Consider the following 23,290-nt stretch of genomic DNA (forward strand, 5'->3'; position numbering starts at 1 on the left):
GGGAGCTTGAGAACTTCCTCTACTTGATTGCATTTTTTAGAGCTTGTAAGTGATGATCCTTTACTTTTCTTGCTCAAATGTGTGTTCCAATGGTTCCTTCACTTGATTGTCAATTCGGCCTGCCATTCACCAGTGATTACAGACCATTTATAAAAGAAGCACCAGATTACTTATTTTACACCAAAAGAAGCATAGAAGGCCATGATTTTGCCATCGGCAAAAAGGGTAAAATGGGTACTTTAAAAAAATAATGCATCAATCAAATGTTTTTCTTATGGGATAGTGACAGAAGAGGTTTATGTTGAATTTTTAAAAGTTGGGAAGAGGTTTGTGTGATTGTAAGAAATTTGAGGGAAGGTTTTTGTATTTTACCCTAAAATTTTAAATAATTATGGAAAGTTGCCATCTGGATCCGGACCCCCGGACCCAATGGGTGATGGATGGATTACCTAATTCTGACAATATTCTGTGGGATCCAAATCGACGCGGCGTAGTCACCCACGGATTAGATTGGTGGGTCTCTCCTGATTTTTAAATCCTTTCTCCATTTTCCTCAGTCCATCCTCCTCTCTCTCTCTCTCTCTCTCTCTCTCTCAAGCCTTCTTGCTGCCCGTCTTTTCCTCTTTGATTTGGGTCCGTTCTTTTCTGTAGTTTTCTTTTCATCTCTTGATCGTCTCTAGCGGTTGATTTATTTACTAATCCATCTGGATTTGAGATTTTTTTTGGCCTAGATTTTCGAATTGATGTATTTTCGTTCATGTGATTCGAGTTGCTTCTGATTTGTGGGTTTTTTTTCTTTTCTTATTTCCCATATTTCAAATCCAAGGTTAGTATAGAAATTCAGCTTTTTTTCAGTAAATCAATCAGTTATTTCTTCTGTTCCTATCTGTTCGTTCTGTCAATTTGGGAGGTTTCCACTTTCCGCTGTGCATTGAACTAAAAGATTCATTTTTTTCTCCTTTTGTGGTAGTTCGGCTGTTTGAGGGAGATCTCGTTTATTTATTTCTCTTACAAAGATATATATATTTTTTTCTTTTGTTCTAGCTTCTGGGTTCTATTCTTCGAGTATTTTCGGTGATTGATTTGTGGGCATTCACTGCGGATATGGTTACAGTAAACCTTGGGATTCTTCATTATGTATTGGATCACATCTATGGTGCATTCGTCCACCGAACAAAAATCAGCCCACCATTCTTCTCCAGAGGATGGGGAGGTAACAAGCTCGATTTGCTTGAGAGCATGATCAAGCAGCTCTTCCCAGATCCAGAAGTCGCTGGCCAGAACTCGACTCCAAATTTGGTTCAGCCCATATGGAGAACCGTCTGGGAGACCAAGACCGCTTGCCTGAGGGAAGGTGTTTTCAGGACGCCGTGCGACGAGCAGCTGATTGATGCATTGCCCCCGGAGAGTCACAATGCAAGGGTCGCTTTTCTTACACCAAAGTCTGTCCCACCGCAGAGGATGGCCTGTGTGGTTCATCTTGCAGGTAACAGCTTCCATCTTTTTCAGTTTGATCCTTTCTTCTGAGAAGAATTGAATTGTAAGCTGACATTGGATTCAGTTGGAATTGCCAATTGCTCTTCCTTTTGCATCTGAGAAATAGACTTCTCCGAATGCCTTGCAATGCGGGTCTTCAAGATCTCTATCTGTTTTATTTTCCTTTTATAATTCATTTCATAGATTTTGTGTGTAAATCATCTGGCGCCTTAAGTTGGGAAAGTTAGACCATATGAGTTTGAATTCCTGGTTATAGGAACTGGAGACCATACATTTGAGCGGAGGCTGCGTCTAGGTACTCCATTGTTGAAGGAAAATATAGCAACCATGGTGCTTGAGAGGTGAGAGCTGTTCGTGCATAAGCTAGATGCTCTGAAAAGTAGAAAGGGTTATGCTGATTCAAGTTCATAGGTTCTGAATCAAGGTGAATCTTATGCTGCAGCCCTTTCTATGGACAGAGGCGTCCTATGTTGCAGCGTGGTGCGAAGCTTCTTTGCGTGAGTGACTTGCTTTTGCTGGGGAGAGTCACCATTGAGGAAGCTCGGAGTCTGTTATACTGGTTGGAGTATGAGGCTGGCTTTGGCAAGACTGGTGTATGTGGACTTAGCATGGGTGAGTCTTCTGTGCAAATTCAAGTTCCTCAACTTGCATCATAAGTAGGATTTCTCAAGGTTTCTAGGAAATTTAATTTAAACTGTTATCAGTTATTGAAAGATTTGGTCAACTATGCTTTTTTCTTGAATTGTTTTAGGTGGTGTACATGCTGCAATGGTTGGATCACTGCATCCAACTCCTGTTGCTACACTCCCATTTCTCTCTCCCCACTCTGCTGTTGTGGCATTCTGTGAAGGAATACTAAAGCATGCTACTGCATGGGAGGCACTGAGAGAAGATGGAGCAGCACAGAAGGCTGCACTGACACTCGAGGAAGTGAGAGAAAGGATGAGATCTGTGCTGTCACTCACAGATGTTACACGTTTTCCAATCCCCAAGAATCCTCAAGCTGTTATCTTTGTTGCAGCTACTGTAAGTCCCACATCTTAATTATAGATGGAAATACAATGCATGCAATTGAAGTGTTCTCCTTTTTAGTAAGGGATCATCTTGCGCAATTCCTTCCTTTCTCTACCTTTCACCTTACACTGTGATCTGTTTCTACACAATTTTGTCTTTTCTTTGAGCTTTTTTAATTGATTAGGACTAGCTTTGAATGGTATCCACTTGTCTGACTTCAAATTCCAATCGTGGTCCTATTTACAATTGAATCAAATATGGTCTAGTCCAATCCAATCCAATCTAATAATATGCAAGCTTTTACGTTTTGATTCAAGCTTATATGTTTGCAACCATAGGTTAAATAGTCCTCTATTTGCATTTATTTTCTTACCATAAATTCTGATTCTGGCATCTTTCATAACCATTTTTTTTCCAGGATGATGGATACATACCAAAGCACTCAGTTCTGGAGCTTCAAAGAGCTTGGCCGGGTTCAGAAGTGAGATGGGTGACAGGAGGTCATGTGTCATCCTTCATCCTCCACAATGATGAATTTCGCAGAGCTATTATGGATGGGCTAAACAGGTTGGCATGGAAAGAGTCTCCCTTGTAACAAAAGCACCAAAGTTGATGGGCTTGCATTTATCTTCTTGGGAAATTGACTAATTCATTTCATCAAACATGTAAATGAAGCTAATCCTCAATTCCTCGTGCACCCTGACAGGGAAGGAAATATTGGGTGCTCTGTAAGCTTGTATTTGTTATGTATTACAGTGAAAATACAAGGGGAAAAGCTCATTTAAGGTAAAGAGTAAGCTTGCAGGCTTGTTTGATATGTAACTCTGATCTCAATTCTCAATCAATGTTTTGATGGGTAACTTTGGATTGTGTCAACCTCGTGGTTATGACAAACAACCTATTGAATTATGGCTTTAGTTCACATGTAAAATGTTTACTGATCGATAATATATATGTGAGTATCATGGTATGATTTCTACCGTCATCCCTTTCTAGAGCAATAGGCCTTGATGTACAATATGAAATTCATTTTTAATTTACTTCTATCAATAATGTATTATGATAATTTTTAGTTCACAACCATTATCTGAATCTCATCCGAGTCTAATCTAATTCTGATAGATAAGATCTGATTTAAATTCGATTTTAACAAAATCAAAATTTGGATCTAGCCGCCTCTAGGTTTATCTGATTACGATCCTTTTGCATCCATGTACTCACTGGCAAGGTTCAAAGTATTGAACGATATGCATATCGGTAGTATCGCATCGCTACATAGAAACGCCTGAAACTCATTTTATTTTTAATTTTTTTTTCAAATTTTGGTTTTTTTGGAAATTAAAAACAGAATTTTTTATTGAAAAAAGTTGAAGTTCTAAAGCACTTGGAAACAGACGTTTCGGACCATATTTTAAACCATACTCGCTGGAACTCACAATGTTTAATCATATAGGAAAGCCATGAATGAATCGAGAGAGAAGAAACAACAGTAGTTCCTTGTGATCCAAGCAAATTAAGTTTAATTAACAGATACATAGTAGACAAACAAGCATCAATAGCACTGGATCTCCAACAAAAAGAGGGCTATGGGTTCATGTGAGGTAACATCTGACAGAATTTCTATGTCGCTAGAACAAAGTACAAACAAAAATGAAACAATGTAAGCCTTAGGGGTGATTTGTTGCCATCGCTCCTGAAAGGCAACAGAGAAACTTGATGTCAGAGATATCACATAGTGCCACCGTTTTGGAGGAATGTAAAGCATTCACCTTTTAGATGCAATCCATAAAACTCAAGTTCTGCACCTTTCTAACTTCTTTCACCAAATTGTCAAGATCCACTAGCCCCGTTCGCTTTTTGGTAACTTACTTATTTGGGTAAATGTAGTTATATGGGTAAGTTTTTCCTGGGCCCATGTTTTTCTATTTATCACGTAAGACAATGACCATTTTAGTTATAAAAATTTATTATTAAAAGGGATATTTTTATCCCATTCAAGTGTTGACAAATTTTCCCCTAAGTGAAAAACTTATTTATCCATCTAGGAGATGGGCATCACTTACACGGGTAAGTGATACTCAAGAAAATAAACATTTCATAATCTTCACATAAATCTAAAAAATGAACATACGATTCTTGATCATTAATAACAAAAATCTCATTGACCAACTTTCCTCCCTCTCAAAATCCTTAAAAATAGCACCCCCTAAATGTAAAGAAATTTGGGTGACAACGCTGTAAACAAATTGATAAACAACCACTTACCAAAAAGGTCAAAGGTTAAAGAGGAGAAATATGCAACTGCAGATAGAAAATAGAAGATATCGTGACATGCTGGAAGAATAGACTATTAGTGAGGAGATTAAACAAATATCAATAACACCCGGCAAAAAGAGTCATAAAAAAACGTCATAAGGCAGCTCCTTGAGAGCCACATAAAAGAAAAGGCATGCATCTCAAGACAGATCAATGTATATGCGTGTATTTTCTGCTACGAGATCAATGTGTTTCTAATAGGGATTTTGAGTTGCCAAAATGTTTGTTCGGGTGATTGTACAAATTACCTTGACCTCATCTAGGACACCCTAAATCTGAGAGAGGAATCATTCCGTTTTCATCAATAGTTACTAGAGTGTTTCATTAATCAATAGGTAGTTTTTGAACTAATAGGATATAGCTACATCTAGTTTAGCAACAGGTGGACAGCCACAGATGATTCTGGTGGAGCACACTCTACTTCCTTTGCTCACACAGGTAGTTCACATGCCACTACAAATTATGTTTCTACTTTAGGTAAGGAGGGACCTTCTTGGATTATAGATTCTGGAGCCTCAAAAAACATGACCCATAGTTCCACTATTTTTTCTTCTTACCAACTCTGTTCTAGCAAAGACAGGGTCTCCACAACTGATGGATCTCATGTTCCCATTGCTAGGAAGGGGTCTGTCAAGATTAGTGATTCATTTTCCCTTCCCTCTGTCCTTCATGTTCTCAGATTGAGTACTAATTTGTTATCTGTTAGTATTTTGATTAAGAACCTGAATTGTTTAGTATTTTTTTCTCTTGATCATTGTATCTTGTAGGATCTAGATTCAAAGAGGACGATTGGGAGTGGTCATGAAGTGAATGGAATTTACCTCATGGATGTACTTCTTTCTCATCAAAGCAATGTTTTAAAAAATGACCTGGAAATGGAACCGTTTTTGTCACTGGCTTTTGGGTCAATGGTCTAACCGTCCAATTCGAATAGACAACTCATTCTGACAGAAAATAAAAAAAAAATAATTAAAAAATAAAAAAGGTCAAAACCGTTGAACAAGTCGACGGTTCAATGGTTCAACTGCTTTGTTGACTTTTTCAACGATTGTTGACTAGATTCCGGGTTTATGCAAAAATGGAACCGATCACCTAGACAGATCCTAGGCTAAACAATTTGACCATTCATGTCAATGGCAGTTCGAAAATACTGCATCAGAGTCATCATGTCAGTAGGAATAGTGAGTTAGATTATGCTATGGCATAATCGTTTAGGTCATTTGCTTTTTCTCTTCTTTGAGTCTGTTAGTTTGTCAAGTTTGGAGCGTGAAGGTCGCCAACTTGGAAAGCATTGTAGACATTCTTTTAAAGATGTTCATTTCTTTTTTATGTTATTCATTTTGATGTGTGGGGACCTTATCATGTTTCTTCTATGGGTGGTTATCGATATTTTTTCTTATTTGTGGATGGTTTCTCTCAATATTCTTTGATTTATTTGATGAGATCCCAAAATAAGATACAATCCTTGGTAAGACAATTTCATCAGATGATACTAATACAGTTTGGAACACGAACAAATGTGTTAAGATCAGACAATGCCAGGGAATATTTTGAAAAACACCTTGCTTCATATCTATTAGAATATGGTGTTGTCTATTAGAGTAGTTGTTCCTACAACCCATAGCAAAATGTTGTAGAGATGAAGAACAGACACATTGTTGAGATTGCAAGTAGCACGATGATCACATCTACAGTTCTAGTTCGGTTTTGAGGTGATGTAGCTCCCATAGCAGTCTTTTTGATTAACAGGATGCCCTCCCGTATACTTGGTTTCAGCACCCCATTCAGTCTCATTTTTCTTGAGGGGGAGATGTTCCATATTCCTCTGAGGGTATTTGGGTGTTTTTACTTTGCACATATTCTTGGTCCTCACCGCTTAAATCTTGATCCGAAGGCAAAGAAGTGTGTCTTTCTTGGATATGCAGAAAATCAGAAAGGGTACTGTTGCTATGATCCAGTCTCCGGGAGTCGGTATGTTACTATGAATGTCACCTTTTCTGGGCCCACTTCCTTCTTCTCGAAGAATCATTCTCAGGGGGAGTGTTTTGGGGAAGTGAGTGAACAGTCTATCCCTCTTCCAATTCCAGTTCCTTTGTCCATCCCTATGTCTGATCCTCCTATGTCACCTACCTTATCACCTCTCTTGCATCCTGTTTCTCAGCATTACTCATGACAGTAATTTCATAGAGAGGTTGATTCCACCACAGCATAACTCACATCACTTCTTGTCGGTTCTTTAAAGACTCCAGATTTAGCTGATATGGATTCAGGTATTCCTCTTGATCCATCTACTGTTTCAATTCCCATTGATTCAACTAACCCCATTACAGATAACCTGGACCTTCCTATTGCTCTTAGAAAAGGGAAGAGAAAGTGTACTGTTCATTGTATTTCACAGTACCTATCATATAGTGGACTTTCTCCTTCCTACCGATCTTTTCTTTACTCTCTTGACTCCATGTCTATACCCAAGTGTGTCAGTGAGGCTCTCTCCAAACCTAAATGGAAGACAACTATGCAGGAAGGGATGAAAGCTTTAATTAAGAATCAAACATAGGAGATTGTGGACCTACTAGAGGATAAGAAGACTATTGGATATAGATGGGTTTACACAGTCAAATATAAGGTAGATGGAAGTATAGAAATGTATAAGGCCCAGACTTGTTGTAAAAGAGTACACACAGACCTATTGCATTGATTACTTAAAGACCTTTGCACCAATTGCAAAATTGACCTTTGTTCGGATACTTTTTTCTCTTGCTGCCACATACTCTTGGCCCCTATTTTACCTTGATGTGACCGGACAAAACACATTGAAATGGATAGACATTTTATCAGAGAAATGGTGATTTCTAGGGAAATTTGTCTTCCATACATTGCTTCCGATCTATAACTTGCTGATGTTCTCACAAAAGGTACTGCAATAAACAAACTAGAGCATGATTTACGCAAATTAGGAATGTGTGACATTTACTTCCAAGTTGAGGGAGAGTGTTGAGTTGGGCCGATTTCTAATTATTGGGCCTAGTTATTTAGCTCTTATTTTTTAAGTTGTTAAGTTTTATTGGGCTTTAACTCCATTAGCTTATGTTTTTAAGTTATGAATGTTCAGCTACCTTGTAGCCATCCTACTAAGGCCATTTATAATTCTTTTAAGTATAAAATATAATGAGGGATTGGCGGCCGGATTTAATTCAATTCTGGTACTTCACAAAGAATTCATCTAGATTTCCAAACATTGATTTCTAATTGGTTAGGGTTTTGATTAACTAGCGTTGCTTTTTTTTTTTTTTTTTTTTTTTTTTGAGTTTAATCGGAGTCGAACAACATGGCAAGTTCGTTGGATTTGTCGGACATGACGGTGGGGAGGTACCAGGCACGGAAGACGACCGAGAGGTCTAACTTCTCGCAGACGTGTAGTCTTGTGAGCCAGTACATCAAGGAGAAAGGTGGCCTTGCTGAAGACCAACCTACCATTCAAGAACTTCATGCGGAAGACGACCGTTCAAGAGCTTCACAGTCCTCAATTTGCCGGCTATTCTTCTTCTGAAGACCAACCTATGACACCCGATTTCAGGTATCATTTGATTCACAATTGCGTACAGAGAACATGCAGCTTCAAAGCTTAATTAAGTTCTCTTTGTTTAATTAGTTAATCACGATCTGTTTTGGGTGAAACAGACCGACAGATAAAGCAAAGTAGGTCATGCCTTTTGCAAGTAAGGCAAGCTACTTCGATTCCAGCAGCTTGGCCTCTACTTCCGGAGGCTTTGCCTCTTCCTGTTCAAATATCGTTCCGATCTCTGCCAAGAATCCTAACCTAAACCGAGTACAGTTGCCCCTCAACCGAATAGCTCAGGTACCCCTTTTGGTTTCCCTATAATTTCTTGCTTTGCGTGCTGAGAATTTCATAGACATTAAAAGCTAACTACCATGTTTTATTACAATTTGCAAACCTTTCTTTTCTTCTGGCAACAAATAATTAAAGCTTTTCTACCGTTAACCATCGCTGGGTTTGAAAGGTTAAGGTTTTGATAAACCAACGTTTCTTTCCCTTTTTTTTGTTTTATTTTAAAATTTTGAAAAAAAAATAAAGAGTAAAATAGTCTTCTTAGTATCTCTGTTAATGAGCGTTAATGATAAAGAAAGTATTAATCAATTGTCAAAAACAGGGTGGCATTAGTCAATATTCAAACAGTAAATATACATTTAATCAATTAACTAAACCATAAGAACCATAAGGGTAGTTTGCTTGTATCTCACCTTGTATTTACTTTGCTTTAACTAATTCACAACTACAGCATTTTATTTACTTTGCTTGTATCTCACCTTGTATCACAATCCATGAACACCATGCCCATGCTTCTTTCATTATTTCTGAAACCATCAATTAACACGTGTAGAGATACTGTTTTGTTTCCTAAGTTACAAAATTTCCACAAAACTCGGGCATTAAGTTTTCAACAATTTTCTATTTTAACTAATTGAGATTTCCAGCCAAACAGATTTGTGAACATTGCCCACTTCCTGGCACCTATCAGACATGTGGATACTGAGCAGACATGTGGACACTGACATTAAATGGCACTTCAGGGGACTCTTCTATTTGTTGAATCAATCTGTAATACATGACTAAAAAACCTCTAACTCTTATGCTAGAAGTTGGGCATGAATTGTGAATTTGTGACAAGTTACAGTTTAATTGTTTACTGATGTTTGTATTGATTTATTCTGCATAGTTTAATTTGTTTTCTTTTCCAGCATTTGTTTGACAATTTCTATAAAAAGAAACTTAAGAAAAGTATAAGTATACCTGTTGAATCCCCAGATGTTAGCTACTGTTTCTAGCTTGCCAAGTCAACATTGTAACCAAAGAAAAATATTAGTGGAACTAAGATGTCAAACCAGCTGTGTCTAACCAGATTCATGTATACTAAGATCCCGTATTTTTTCCCATGGATCATCTGACATTATCAAAGTCTTATCTAAACCGATCTGTTATGTGTACCTCTTAAATAGTATGTAAGCAGCTCTAATACAGTATATAGAAATCATCAACAAAGTAAAGCATTTAAAGCTAATGCAATACCCATGTGGTAAAATCAATGTAATAATAGTGCCATCATTCAATCTTCCAACAAGAGTATTAGTTTATTCTTCCAACAAGAGAACAATTTGGGGCTGTCTGAAGAGAATTTGTAATTAAAGGGTTTCAAAGGTGGTAAGCTGAGGCTAGCTTCCCTCCTCACCATTGTAATATGATTATATTTTGATTAATTAATAAAGTTTTATTATTACTGATCAAAATAAAATGTCGATTCTCATTTTTGTATTGCCAAGTTTGTTCGAATTTTCAGTCCTGGTCACATCCTGTCAAAACATAAAAGATTCAGATTAACATAGTTATGTGTATAACTGTCTCGTCCCCTCCTGTTATTCAGATGGTTTATATGTGATAACTGCAAGTTAAAGACTCTAAAAGTACAAGGAAAAGGCACAAAAAAAAAAAATCTTGGCTTCAGGTTACAAGGACGGCTTTAACAGAAGATATGATCTGTGATGATTTATATGGATTAGATTTTTTCTGTTCCTACTTGCAAAAGATAACTCACTCCTTCCTCTTGCAAATGGCAATGAGAGGTAGCACATGGAATTGTAGAACCAAATTCCAGGCTCTTGTCAAATTTATTCTTGATCATTGTTCATGTTATTTAAACCATTAAAGAGAACCTCATTATCCAATATATAATTATTTTATCTGTAATTCACTTAATATAATGATAACTGTGCCTAGTTATGGTGCACCAGATAATCTATCCTCACTCTTGCCGCTGCAGGGACCATAATTTTAGAAATTCTTGGGAGGTAATAGCATAGTTTTAGAAGTTTCTTCACTCTTCCTGTGCCTATAAGAATAAATAAGATGGTAGCAGTTATGAGACTGATACAATCTTATTTAGTCAAGGAGGAAAAGCTCATAAACACAAGGGAAGACTATCATAATTATCTAATATGTAAAACCTGTGCCACTGTTCCAGGTGGTCCAAACCAAGCATTAAGAGATCTGATACTTTCCTATCCACCAGGCACCAGAAAAACAATATCAGGGATAAAAATGTCTCTCCATAGCTTTTTTTATCTGTGAATCAAATGTAACATCAAGAATTGATATATTGCCCAATAAACTCTGATGTAATATTAGGTGTATGCCGCAAGGGGAACTTTAGTCTTTTTCCCTTTCTTTTAAGTTGAATGGTTACCCTAGTATATATGATAAAAAAGGCTGGCGCTGCTAGCATCATCTGGAGTCTCTCATTCTCTTTCTCTCTTCTCTTCTTCTCCCTTCCACTTCTCTTCTCTTCGCCCACTGTTCTATTGATTAAAACATGGTATCAGAGCAGGACAGTGCTCTGTAAATCCTCTCCTGCTATTCGAAACTCTTCCTTGCTCCTCTGGACTGAAAATGGAAGAGACAAGTGCGAGCTCCATCTAAAGACTGTTCGTTCCAGTTCCTGCCCTTGTTTCCTGGACTGCAACTGATTCATAACGGCACCCAGAGACCAATGGATGACTGATTGAGTTTTCTTAAGAGGTCGGTGTTCTTTTTCTGTGGTTTTTTTGTTTGTTCCTGAGTTGGAAACTATAGAGAGCCCTTGACTGAATACGGACAGAAGTTAAAATCACCTTTTTTTAGTTCTTGGTGTTGAGACCAAGAACTGGTTATTCTGCTTGACCGAATGCTATAAAGGGAGTTTGTCCCTCTTTGTGGGTGTGAAGACCCAATAATCTTCATGTTTGAGGAACCTCGGTAGGTCATAAGTGACCTGGTTCAACTGACAGAGTGCAGCAGCCTTTTTTAAATGTGTTTTGTAGTTTGTATTGCCTTAAGAAGGGCCCTATGAGATCTATGAATATCTGCGACAGCAAGGCCTGTGCTCTGATTTAGCAGTTTTTTTGTTAGCCTAGTTGGGTAAGGACTGTAATAAGCTTGTGTCTACTGCCTACATTTAGCTCCCATGAATTCTGAACGTTCTGCAACTTTGGAAACCACCTCACATCAAGGAGGGACGTCTGGTGGTTATGAGACCCTAAACTTTCCTATGTCCACTACCCCCTTCGATGGTAGAAATTATTTAGCTTGGTCCAAGGAGATGCGACTGTACATTACTGCCAAGGGTAAGGCTGGATATATAACTGGGAAGACAAAGGAACCTAAGGCTGGTACTGTTGATTATGATAAGTGGGACTAGGAAAATTGCATGATAATGTCTTGGCTTTTGACTCGGTGCTGCCATCTGTCAAGCAAATTTTCATGTGGGGTAAGACAGCAAAGGAAATTTGGGATCAAGCCAAGGCAACAGACACTATGCAATGATTTATCAGCTACAGGTGGAATCTTCAACATGCAAGCAGGGTGAGAGGAGTTTATCACCCTACTACTCTGCTCTCACATCTATCTGGAAGGAATTGGACTACTACAACCATTGAATGAGAGAGTGATAAAGATGCCAAGGCCTACAAACAGTTGGTCTCCCAGCAACAGGTGTTTGCTTTCCTTCTTGGCCTTAACCCCATGTATGAGCCTATCTGGGTACAGATTTTGGGCAGCAAGGATCCCTCGTCTGTCCAAGAGGTGTATACTTTAGTTCAGTTTGAGGAAAGTAGGAGGTCTTCTATGAATCTTCCTAAGGGGGAAACCATAGCTTTAACCGTACAAAGTAACACCAATTCAGCAAGAAAGGGGGAAAATAAAAAAAGGAGTGGACGATAAGGATAAATTGTGGAGTACTCACTGCCAGAAGTCTAGACACACCTGTGAGACATGTTGGGAACTGCATGGAAAACCAAAATGGGTGCAGGAACTCAACAAGAAATCAGCTCAAGAACAGAATAAGAAGCCAACCCAGAAGTTCACCTCAGCCAACCTTGCCTCACATGAGTCTCAGGATTTTCCCTCTAGTTCTGATCCCAAGGAGGATATTATCAGCTCCTTTTATGACCATTTAGAGCAGTATGGTAGGGTTATCAAACAAGCAGATTCCATATCTACACCTACCTCCTTTGCTTCTTCCACGGGTAACTTAGCCTTTGCTTTTCATGTGTCTACTAATACCCCAGAGTCCCCGTGGATTATTGACTCTGGTAAAACCAACCATATGATTGGTAAGTTAACTTTGTTTCAATCATATACTCTTCTCTCTAGAAAAGATAAAGTGATGTTAGCTGATGGGTCATTCTCCTCCATTGCTAGTCGAGGATCTATATCTTTACCTTTTGGTCTCTCATTATCAAATGTTTTTCATGTCTCAAAAATGCCCATTAATTTGTTATCCATTAGTAGTATTACACATGCATTGAACTGCTTAGTAACTTTCCTTCCCGATTCTTGTGTTTTTCAAGATTTTGGCTTCCGGGAGGACGATTGGTAGAGGGAACATGGTTGATGGCTTCTATGTGATAGAGAATAAAGTTGGTCTCGCAGTCTCAGAGTCTTCGAGTCAGTCTAGTAATAGTCAAGTTTTTTTGTGGTGCCATCGTTTGGGTCATGTCTTTTAAGTCTTTGAAATACTTATTTCTATATTTATTTGAGTTTGTTTGTGTCAATGATTTCCAGTGTCAAGTGTATCAACTAAGCAAGCATTGTAGAACTTCATTTCCTTTACGTAATAAAATATAGGATTTTTCTTTCCACATTGTGTACTCTGATGTTTGGGGGCCTGTGAATATTCCAACTGAGAATGGCTACAAATATTTTATCTCTTTTATTGATGAATTTTCTCAATTCACTTGGGTGTACCCTATGCACTCATGAGAAGAAGTTCCTAAGGTTGTGAAAGATTTTCAACAAATGGTCTACACCCAATTTCAGACAAAGATTCAAGTCTTCCAATTAGACAATGCTAAGGAGTACTTTAATGGTGACATCTCCAACTTCTTTACTTCCTATGAATCTATTCACAAGAGCTCCTATGTAAGAACTTCCCAACAAAATGGGGTTGTAGAGAGAAAAAACCACCATATCTGTAGATGTAAGTTTTAAAAAGATTTTTGTTGGATGTTGTTATGACTGTCACGTATATTATTAACATGATGCCCTCTCAGTTGTTGGAATATAGGTTCCATCACCAGCTCCTCTTCCCCAAGGCTCTAATGTTTCCCATACCTATGCGTGTTTTTGGATGCTAGTGCTTCGTTCATGATCCCTCTCCTACTCAGGGTAAACTTGATCCTAAGGCTATTATGTGTGTTTTTCTTGGATATCCCCTTTCTCAAAAGGGTTATTGTTTTTTTGATCCGTCTCAAGGAAATATTTTGTCTCTATGGATGTCTCATTCTTTGAAAATGTTCCCTATTTTTTTGTTTCCCCTCGGGGGAGAATCTTGGTGAGAAGAAACAAAAACAAACTCAAATCTGGTTGCCTTCCTTGCTTGACCCTCCTCCATTTCATGTCTTTCGGAGACAACGTTATAGAAGTCAAGGCCAGTAGAGTTAAATAGCCAAGGGATAGGCTGAAACTACACAACCAATGCCATCGAACTGCCAAGAGTTGAATCAATGTCCTCTCCCAGGTACTATTATCTCTGTTGAAACTCTTGAACCCATTGACATTGACACTTCAAATTGTGATCTAGACCTTCCTACTGCAAAAAGCAAGGGGGTTATATCATGCACCACACACCACCCTATGGCTCAATACTTATCCTATGAAAATGTTTCATCCTCATTTCGTGCTTTCCAATCTGAAATTGATGATATCCCAATTCCTGAAAGTGTCACAGATGCTCTTTTTGCTCCTAAGTGGACAAAGGCTATGAAGGAAGAAATCAATGCCCTACGCAAAAATGGCACATGGGAGTTGATGGACCTTCCTGAAGGAAAAGAACCTATAGGGTGCAAATGGGTATTCTCTGTGAAACACATGACAAATGACACAATTGAGAGATACAAGGCTAGATTGGTTGCAAAGGGCTTTACATAGGTGTATGGGGTTGATTATGCTAAGACTTTTGCTTCTATGACAAAAATGAATTCTATCCGGGTTCTTATCTCTTTGGTAGCAAACCTTAACTGGGAGCTTCATCAACTAAACATTAAAAATGCTTTCTTGAATGGGGATTTGGAGGAGGAAGTATACATGACTCGACCTCCTGGTCTTTGTGCTAGGGTCAAGAGTAGAAAGTGTACAGATTAAAGAAGTCCTTATACGGCCTAAAACAATCACCAAGGGCTTGGTTTAGCAGATTTCACTAGGCAATTCAACAGGTGGGGTTTAGGTAATTCCAATCCAATCATACACTCTTTGTAAAGAAGGAATAAGGGAAAATAACAACTTTGATTGTTTATGTGGATGATATTGTCATTACCGATGACTAGGTCTCAGAGATACAAAGGTTAAAAAGGTTCCTAGTTACACAAATTTGAGGTGAAGGATCTAGGTCCATTGTGTTACTTCCTTGGAATTGAAGTGGTCCGCTCCCAACAGGGCATCTTCATCTCTCAAAGGAAGTACACCCTAAATCTCTTGAAAGATAAAGAAAAACTTGGGGCCAAACCTTTTAACACTTCTATAGATGTGAATCATAAACTTAGGGACTATGGTGGTGAGCTTTTGGAGGATCCAAAGCAAAACCAAAGACTTGTGGGAAAACTGCTCTATTTATCCATGACTAAGCCTAACATAGCATAGGCTATGGGGGTTTTTAACTAGTTTATGCATTCTCCTAAGGTTGCACACCTGGAAGCGGAAGATAGGGTATTGAGATATCTGAAGAAATTCCCAGGTACAAGCTTATTGTTCAAGAAGCATGGTCATATGAGAGTTGAGGTTTACACTGATGTTGATTAGGCTAGCTTTGTAGATGATAGGAAATCCACCAATGATTACTGCACCTTTGTAGGGGGAAATCTTGTTACTTGGAGGAGTAAGAAACAGGGTGTGGTTGCTCAGTCCAGTGCAGAGGCGGAATATATGGTTATGTCACATGGAGTTGTAGAGCTACTGTGGATCAAGAACCTTTTAAGTGAATTGGGTTTCTAAGCTAAAGATCCTATGTCACTCTATTGTGATAACAAGGTAGCTATCAACATTGCTGCAAATCTAGTTTTCTATGATAGAACCAAACATATTGAAGTTGACAAGCATTTTATCAGAGAGAAGCTTGAGAAATGAGAAGTTTGCACCCCTTACATCAGCTCAGAGGAATAACTTGTAGATGTCTTTACTAAGGGATTGAATTCCTTGCAGCATTATGATCTATGTGACAAGTTAAGGATTGACATCTATGCCCCAACTTGAAGGGGAGTGATGTAATATTAGGTGTATGCCACAAGGGGCACTTTACTCTTTTCCCCTTTCTTTTAAGTTGTACGGCCGTCCTAGTATATATAATAAAAGAGGCTGGTGCCGCCAACATCATCTGGAGTTTCTCTCGTTCTCTTTCTCTCTTCTCTTCTTCTCTCTTCCACTTCTCTTCTCTTCGCCCACTTCTCTATTGATTAAAACAAACTCCTAAGAGCATACTTACATTTCAAAAGTTGTTGAAACTAGGGAGAAACAAGAGCAGAAAATGAGACAAACCAAATGATGCTCAAGATGAATAAGTCATTAGCCCCGACTAGTGAAATGATATGACTTATTAAGAGGGTCACACTTCATGAAAGTATAAGATTGAGCTGCATTTCCTTTCCCCAGATAAAACTACAAATCTAATAGATCTTTTGATAAGTTTTTGCGCATTGTGCATGCTGTAGCACAACATCTAAATAGCACAAAATGTTTTCCTGAAAACCTGCAGTTCAAAACCAAGGTGATGAAAGGAATATAAAAGCACAATCGGCATTCACATAGGGGACGTAAGTAGCCTCTGAGTTGAAAAAAAAAGAAGAGATTTTGTGGATGGAAATAAGATTTTTAACCAGTGTTTTAAATTTACAAGGCACAAGAAAAGCACAAGGGCCTTTTGGCACTCAAGGATCAAAGCACAAGGTGAGGTGCAGGCCTTTCCGAAGAAGAAAAGAAATCAAATTTAAAAAATAGTAATACACAAAAAAAAAATGTAAACATAAATTTCAAAAGAAATTAGATGTTTTTAAAAGTCTATTGGCTCGAATTAAAATACATAAGCATAATATATAAAACATATTTAAAATGAAAACATGGAGGTGAAAACAAACATATATGGATTATATCAAAGTGCCCGGAGCACTCAATAATTCAAGCATGTGAAGCTTTTAATTTATTTGTATATCTCCTCTCTTAGTTGCATTATTTCAAGTTGCTAGTGTGATGTTAAATATCTTACATTCCTAATCCTAGGATATATCCCTCCACCACCACAAAAGCCTATAAGTCAAGCCAAAACAAGTCCATATAGGGGTTTGGGGCAATGCCCTTGATGCAAATTTTTGGCCATATGAGGGTTGTGTTTTTTATTTTAGTCATGGTTCATTCTATTTTAGGATAAGGCATCAGAGATTAGTTGCTTCTTTAGTAGGGACCATTGCTTGGTGTAATGGTAAATCTTAGATTAACAAGCATAAGAATACGGATTCCAATATGAGAGTGGCCAATCCACCCCTCCCAAGTCCCAAAACCCCAGGTGGCTAGGATCAATATTGAGTAATAGCCTTTTAGTTTTTTCAATTCTTTACTGGAAACTTTGCTATTTGGGATTCTATTTGCAAAAACTAAGGCTTTTGTTATTTGAAAGGTAATTGTTTTTATTTAATTCAAAAATTAATAAGCTAAGGCCTTTGTTATTTGGAAGGTAATTGTTTTTATTTAATTCAAAAGTTAATAGGCTATTACTAGTGTACAAACAGCAATAAAGGGTAATTTAAAAGTTGATAAACCATTACAAAGGAGTAAAACAGATAAGAATCTACCAAAAAAAAACAAAAAAAAATGCATATTTTACAAAAGATGCATGTCTGGGTTAAGGCACACCAATTGTGCATCTTTTGAAAGGGTCCAAATTTTGGGGAGAGTGGATCTGTTATGCTAACTCAGCTTAGAGTACGACACTTGATTTTTTGTAGGCTTTACCCATCTTATGATCCTTACTGGAACAAAAAGGAGACAAGTTGTTTTTTTTGTCTATCTTGAGTTGGTCTTTCTGGTTGTTTCTTGTATGTTCTATGTTGTGTTGCTTTTCTATGGTCAATAGAAGTATATTTTTACCAATAAATAAAAAGGACATTCTTATAACCATAGAAATAGAGTGGAAGAATAGTTTAGATAGACTAGAAGGGTAGTTGTTCATAGATCTTAGTGAGTAAAATATGCGCTTACTAAATTGGTGAACAAAGTAAAATATGTGGTTTATCCACCTAGATTTTGTGAACAAAATAAAAACTTGGTGGAATCAGGAATTAAGGGGAGTAAAGTGGAAATGGGTAAGATTTCACAAGAAACTGCAAAGATTAAGGTCCAAAATAAGATAGTGGAATAGGGATCAATTTGGGAGAGTTGAGGAACAAAAAGTAACTTTAACCTCTAGGATAGAGGAGCTGGACGAGAAAGACTCCCAAATGGGGCTAGATGAGAATGATAGAGATTTGAGGAGACAATTGAAGAAATAATTGGAAAAGGTACTGCTAAGAGAAGAAATAAGTTAGGCAAAAATCAAGGCATATGTGGATTAAGGAAGGTGATGGAAACACAAAATTTTTTCATGATGTGGCAAATGGGAGGAGGAGAATTTTGTGTCAAAACTAGAGATAGGAGGGGAGGTGGTCTCTAACTAAGAGGAAATTGCCAGGCTATTTGTGGACCACTTTAAATCGATTTATAGACAACCCTTGAATGAGAGGCTTGAAATGGAAGGGGTAGATTGGCCAAGATTGGATGAGGAGAGGATTAGGTGGTTGGAAAGGAACTTTGAGGAAGAAGAGATTAAAAAGGCAGTGTTTTTAATGGATAGATCGAAAGCTCTAGGCTCGGATGGTTTTTCAATGGCATTCTACCAAGACTATTGGGAGGTGATAAAAGATGATCTTTGTGATGTGCTTGAGGAGTTTGCAAAAAAGCATGTAGTTAGTCAAGGTATTAGTGCTACTTTTTTTGCTCTAATCCCGAAGAAATCTGATGCTATCCATCCTAAGGACTTTAGGCCATTTAGTTTGGTGACAAGTATTTATAAGATAGTGGCCAAGGTTCTTTCTCTGAGGATTATAGAAGCCCTCCCTTCCATCATTAGTCAATCCAAGCCCAAGGGGCCTTCATTCAAGGACGTTAGACAATCGATCAGATCTTGATTGCAAATGAGTGTGTGGAGGAGATGAAGAGATCTAGGAAAAGAGGTTTTATTTGTAAGCTAGACCTAGAGAAAGCCTATGATCTGGTGGATTGGCAGTTTCTGTTAGAGGTGATGAGGAATTGTGGGTTTAGGGAAAGGTGGTACAGTTGGATGATGGGTTGTGTTAGTAATTGTCACTTTTCCATCATAGTAAATGGAGTGGTTAGGGATTTCTTTCTAGCCTGTAGGGACATTAGGCAAGGGGATCCCATTTCACCTTTTCTCTTTACCTTGGTAGCTGACACTTTTAGTCAAATTATCACTAGGGCTGATAGGGAAGAGGTCATAAGGGGTTAGAGAATAGGTAGAAACCAAGCTCCAATTACCCATCTTCAGTTTGCAAATGATTTAATGATATTTTCGTGATGGAGGCTTTAGTGAGAAGGTGGGAAACTTAAAGGAGTTGATTAAGGCCTTTGAAGAATTCTCCAACTTGAAAATCAACTTAGAAAAGACCTGCATAGCAGGGATTAATTTGGAGAATGAGGAGATTGAGGCTATTGCACATTGGCTTGAATGCTCTACTTTCTCTTGGCTTATTTCCTTCTTAGGGCTTCCATTAGGGGCAAATCCTAGGGAGAGTACGTTCTAGACTCTAGTCATAGAGAAGTTTGAGAAGAGGTTAGCGGTGAGGAAGAAAAATTACATCTCATTGGGTGGAAGGATCACATTGATAAGAGCTACCCTTACAAACTTACCTACATAGTACCTCTTTGCCTTTAGGATATCGCCTAAGGAAGCGAAGAAATTAGAAAAATTGATGAGAGGCTTCCTTTGGGAACCAGGAGAGGGGAGAAAGATCATTTGATTAGATGGGAGGTTGTGGGTAAAAGCAAAGAGGAAGGGGGATTAGGTTTAGGAAATTTGATCAAAAGGAGTATGGCTCTACTAAGGAAGTGGTTATGGAGATGGCCTTTGGAGTGAGAGAGGCTTTGGCATGAAGTGGTAAAGAGTATTCATGGATGCTTAGAAAATGGATGGGATGTTAGTGCATCAAGAATGGCTAACATGGCAATACCTTATAAGGCAATCCACAAAATTCTCCCAAAGTTTCTCAATTGTGTCAGGTATGATACTTGTTCTGGAACTTCTATTCATTTTTGGGAAGACACTTGCGCTGGGAATCTCCCTCTTAAAGATCTTTTTCCTTCATTGTTTTTTGTTTATTGGTTTAAAAATGAGGTGATTTCAAAATTCCCCCTTCATCATTAAATCCGTTGACCTTGTCTTGGGATTTGGGTTTTTGTTGAGGGTTAAGGGATGAGGAAGTTGATTGTCTAGCTAATTTGCTTTGCCTCCTTGAAAAAGTGTGGTTGGATCCTTCTTTGCTACTAAACAAGAGGATTTGGGCCTCTCACCCCAAAGGGTTTTCTTGTGGTTGATTTTTTAAGTCACTTTGTAATACCTCCTCCCAACAAGCCTTCCCTTCCAAATAAGTCTGGTGTAGGCTGGCCCCCCTAAGGTAACGGCTTTTCTTGGGAAGTGTGCCATGGGAAAGTCAACACCATGAATAACCTAGAAAAGAGAAGATCCTTTCTTTATATCTCTCCTAACTAGTGTACCCTTTGTAGATCTCATGGTGAGGACTTCATTTTATTGTCAATGTTTGGATGGTTGATAAAGAGAATTAGATGGCATTCGAAGGACATTTTTTACTTTCAAATGTCACTTAACGGACTGGTTAACGGCAGGTACTAGATTGTCACATTTTGAAAGTTCAGGTACTGGATAGTCACATTGTGAAAGTTTGGGTACTGGATTGTCGCATTTTAAAGTTCAAGGACCAAATTGTCACTTGAGCCAAAGTATAGGGTACTGATAGGGAATTTCCCAAAAAAAAATTCTAGATGAAAGAGAATATTGAAAAAAATATCAATTCCTACTTTTTGGTTCTAAATTGAGCAGCAGATTCTCGATTCTTGAGCATGCACTTATGTCATTGGAATTTTCATAAGAGTCTAGAACCCTTTCCCTGCTTTTTGGCTCTAGACCGAGCAGATGCATCGAGAGGAAGGGGATGAGGGTAATATTGGGTTTTAAAATTTTCAAACATCACATATGTCATATGTGTGCGAATTTTGACAAAATATTAATGGACCCTAACTACAGGGGTAAAGATAGTCAATTATCTTAAACAGTAGGGGTGGTTTAAGATAATAGTTAAACATTAAGGTACAATTTGTCAATTAGCGAAGCAGCAATAATTTAAGAAATTTGCCCTAAATAAAATGGATGCATCTAAGTAACCTACATGATTTCACATTTTCACCAAAGAATCACTGAATTCAGCGCCCCTTCATTGAGAAAGGAAGATGGTTTCGTTCAGTTAGGCCAAGTTTTTTCTCCCTAAAATGGCCGTGAAAAAGTTTTGGATTGAAATATTTCAGCAATCACTTTCCATCTATTTAACATTGCAAGCTTTGCCTTTCTGCCCTTTCTAATTTGTTCTAATGTAAATAGCAGGGGAAAAATGTTTTCATCGTAATGGGGTAAAAAATATAACTAGTATATTTCAACCTGAAAATTTTTCTATCCATTTTACGTCAAAACAAAAACAGCCATACTATATTCAAACAATGAACTTCGAAACCTTTTATGATCTCTAATAAGTTAAAAAATCTTCATTCAGGAAAAGGAAAACAGATGTTGTTTTCACGAATAATGGTTCACTAAGTAAAATGAATTAACATTGATATTAAGAAGAGGAAATTGAAGGACAGAAAAAGGATAATAGACTAAACCTCCGCCTCGCTCGGACCGTCACAACGCGGAACAAGTTCTCTCTCCTCTCAGGCCACAGCCCTTCCCTCGTCTGTCCTGATTCTTCAGAGCAGCACTCGATTTCATCGAAATTTTCTCAACCGCCACATCCAAATCCTGGAGCAGAATTGACCTCTCATCAACAACTCCATATCAAGAACCCTAAGCGCCTCCAAGGAATCTCCAACTCCAGATGGAAAACCACGACGTGGAAGCGTTTCTCAAGACAGTTACGACAGAGTGCCACTGACACGAGAGGAGCTGCTCCAAGTCCATATCCGGCGCTGCTTCCGCCGCTCGGAAGTGGCAGGCAGCAGCCAGCATAGCAACGATAATGTTTGCACAGCCGCCCTCGTCGCAGATTCTCTGAAGTGGATTCGATCTCTCTGCGTCTAATACCGGCATCTGGAGGATATCAGCGTGGGTAGCAAACTAGCAACCATAAGCGGAAGCAGTTGTCATTTTCGGGACTGTGGTGCTGGGCCTGCAGGTGACGATGGTGGCCCGTGACGTTTGGGCCGCTTGGGCTTGGCTTATTGGGAAGGAGTTCGAGCTTCAGAGTGTGCACCTTTTGTACTTGTTGTAGAGTTGCACAAGCTCAGAAGTACAAAAACAAATATGTAGAGTGCAAAATCTTATATTTTGTATTCTTATATGTGTTTATACTGTATAAAATAGGGCTGTACACGGGTCGGGTTGAGTCGGTTTACTGGGGTTTTCCTGGTCGGGTTACTTGAGGTGGAAACCGAAACCGATCCATTGATAGACAAAACCGACCTGGTCGGTTTGAGTCGAGTTGGGTCGGTTTCGATTTTTCTCCTGTAGTCAGACCTTAGTTCTGAAACTTGTCTCACCTTTGGTCCAGTGTCAGCCTTACTAACCCCTGTTCCACTCAAAAAGCTTTTGTATTTCCCTGGTAAGAAAGCAACCTTAATCTATTCATACCCTTGTTGACCACCGCCTGTCATTGAGCAGAGAATTTTTCATGTCTAGGTTCTCAACTATCCTTTCTCAGAGCCTAGAGTAGCCATCTGGGCATAAGTTTTGAATTGAGATGTTGGATTAAGACCCAGTGATCCTGATATGCTATTAGAGGAAGGAAGCTATAAGACTTCCTTTCCCACACCGAGCTCCAGAGTTTCCTTATTTCTAAAACTTCTAATCCCCTTCTGTGATTCATTTCTTTGGCTGAAAAAGAAGCTACTTTTGTCCATGTCAATGAAGTTAGGAACTACCGAACTAGTAGAAGACTAGTTAAGTAGGAAGACTAGTTCAGTTCAGTTTTAAGTCGGTTTCGGTTTTTATAGAAAAAAACCAAAACCGACCCGGTATTTCGATTTATAAATTTGCCCAACCTGAAACCGACTAGTGCTGATGAAAACCCGGCCGACTCGGGTTGGGTTGGT

General features: G+C 38.4%; 1 protein-coding gene and 2 long non-coding RNA genes across 5 annotated transcripts; 2 read left to right on the forward strand and 1 right to left on the reverse strand.

The window, feature by feature from the left end:
- The first annotated feature begins 507 nt into the window (after positions 1 to 507).
- Positions 508 to 3,496, forward strand: LOC148872603 (alpha/beta hydrolase family protein). The gene is made up of 5 exons (XM_088969582.1): positions 508 to 1,486; positions 1,754 to 1,838; positions 1,940 to 2,109; positions 2,249 to 2,523; positions 2,930 to 3,496. Exons 1-5 carry the CDS (start codon positions 1,105 to 1,107, stop codon positions 3,104 to 3,106), a joined length of 1,089 nt encoding a protein of 362 aa, XP_088825708.1. The 5' UTR covers positions 508 to 1,104; the 3' UTR covers positions 3,107 to 3,496.
- Positions 3,497 to 3,976: 480 nt separating this feature from the next.
- Positions 3,977 to 22,408, reverse strand: LOC148872604 (uncharacterized). The gene is made up of 2 exons (XR_016107187.1): positions 21,866 to 22,408; positions 3,977 to 4,204 (listed from the first exon to the last, which is right to left on the reverse strand). It is a non-coding gene; the product is annotated as an uncharacterized LOC148872604 (long non-coding RNA).
- Positions 7,952 to 9,587, forward strand: LOC148872605 (uncharacterized). Of its 3 annotated transcripts, none has more exons than XR_016107186.1 (4): positions 7,952 to 8,030; positions 8,136 to 8,404; positions 8,509 to 8,686; positions 9,333 to 9,587. It is a non-coding gene; the product is annotated as an uncharacterized LOC148872605 (long non-coding RNA). The 3 variants fall into 3 exon arrangements; XR_016107185.1 differs by having other exon boundaries at positions 8,005 to 8,030; positions 9,325 to 9,587; XR_016107184.1 differs by lacking the exon at positions 7,952 to 8,030 and having other exon boundaries at positions 8,035 to 8,404; positions 9,325 to 9,587.
- Positions 22,409 to 23,290: the final 882 nt, after the last annotated feature.

The sequence above is a fragment of the Nelumbo lutea genome, chromosome 2, assembly GCF_056320005.1.
Source record: "Nelumbo lutea isolate HS-2025 chromosome 2, American lotus-T2T, whole genome shotgun sequence".
In the NCBI taxonomy this organism is placed as follows: Eukaryota; Viridiplantae; Streptophyta; class Magnoliopsida; order Proteales; family Nelumbonaceae; genus Nelumbo; species Nelumbo lutea.

What these genes read in the sequence shown, in the direction of transcription:
- LOC148872603 (XM_088969582.1), top strand. Translation starts at nt 1,105, where the DNA reads ATGGTTACAGTAAACCTTGGGATTCTTCATTATGTATTGGATCACATC. An exon ending in GCAACCATGGTGCTTGAGAG is followed by an intron (nt 1,839 to 1,939) that starts GTGAGAGCTGTT and finishes CTTATGCTGCAG; the next exon opens with CCCTTTCTATGGACAGAGGC. An exon ending in TGTATGTGGACTTAGCATGG is followed by an intron (nt 2,110 to 2,248) that starts GTGAGTCTTCTG and finishes GAATTGTTTTAG; the next exon opens with GTGGTGTACATGCTGCAATG.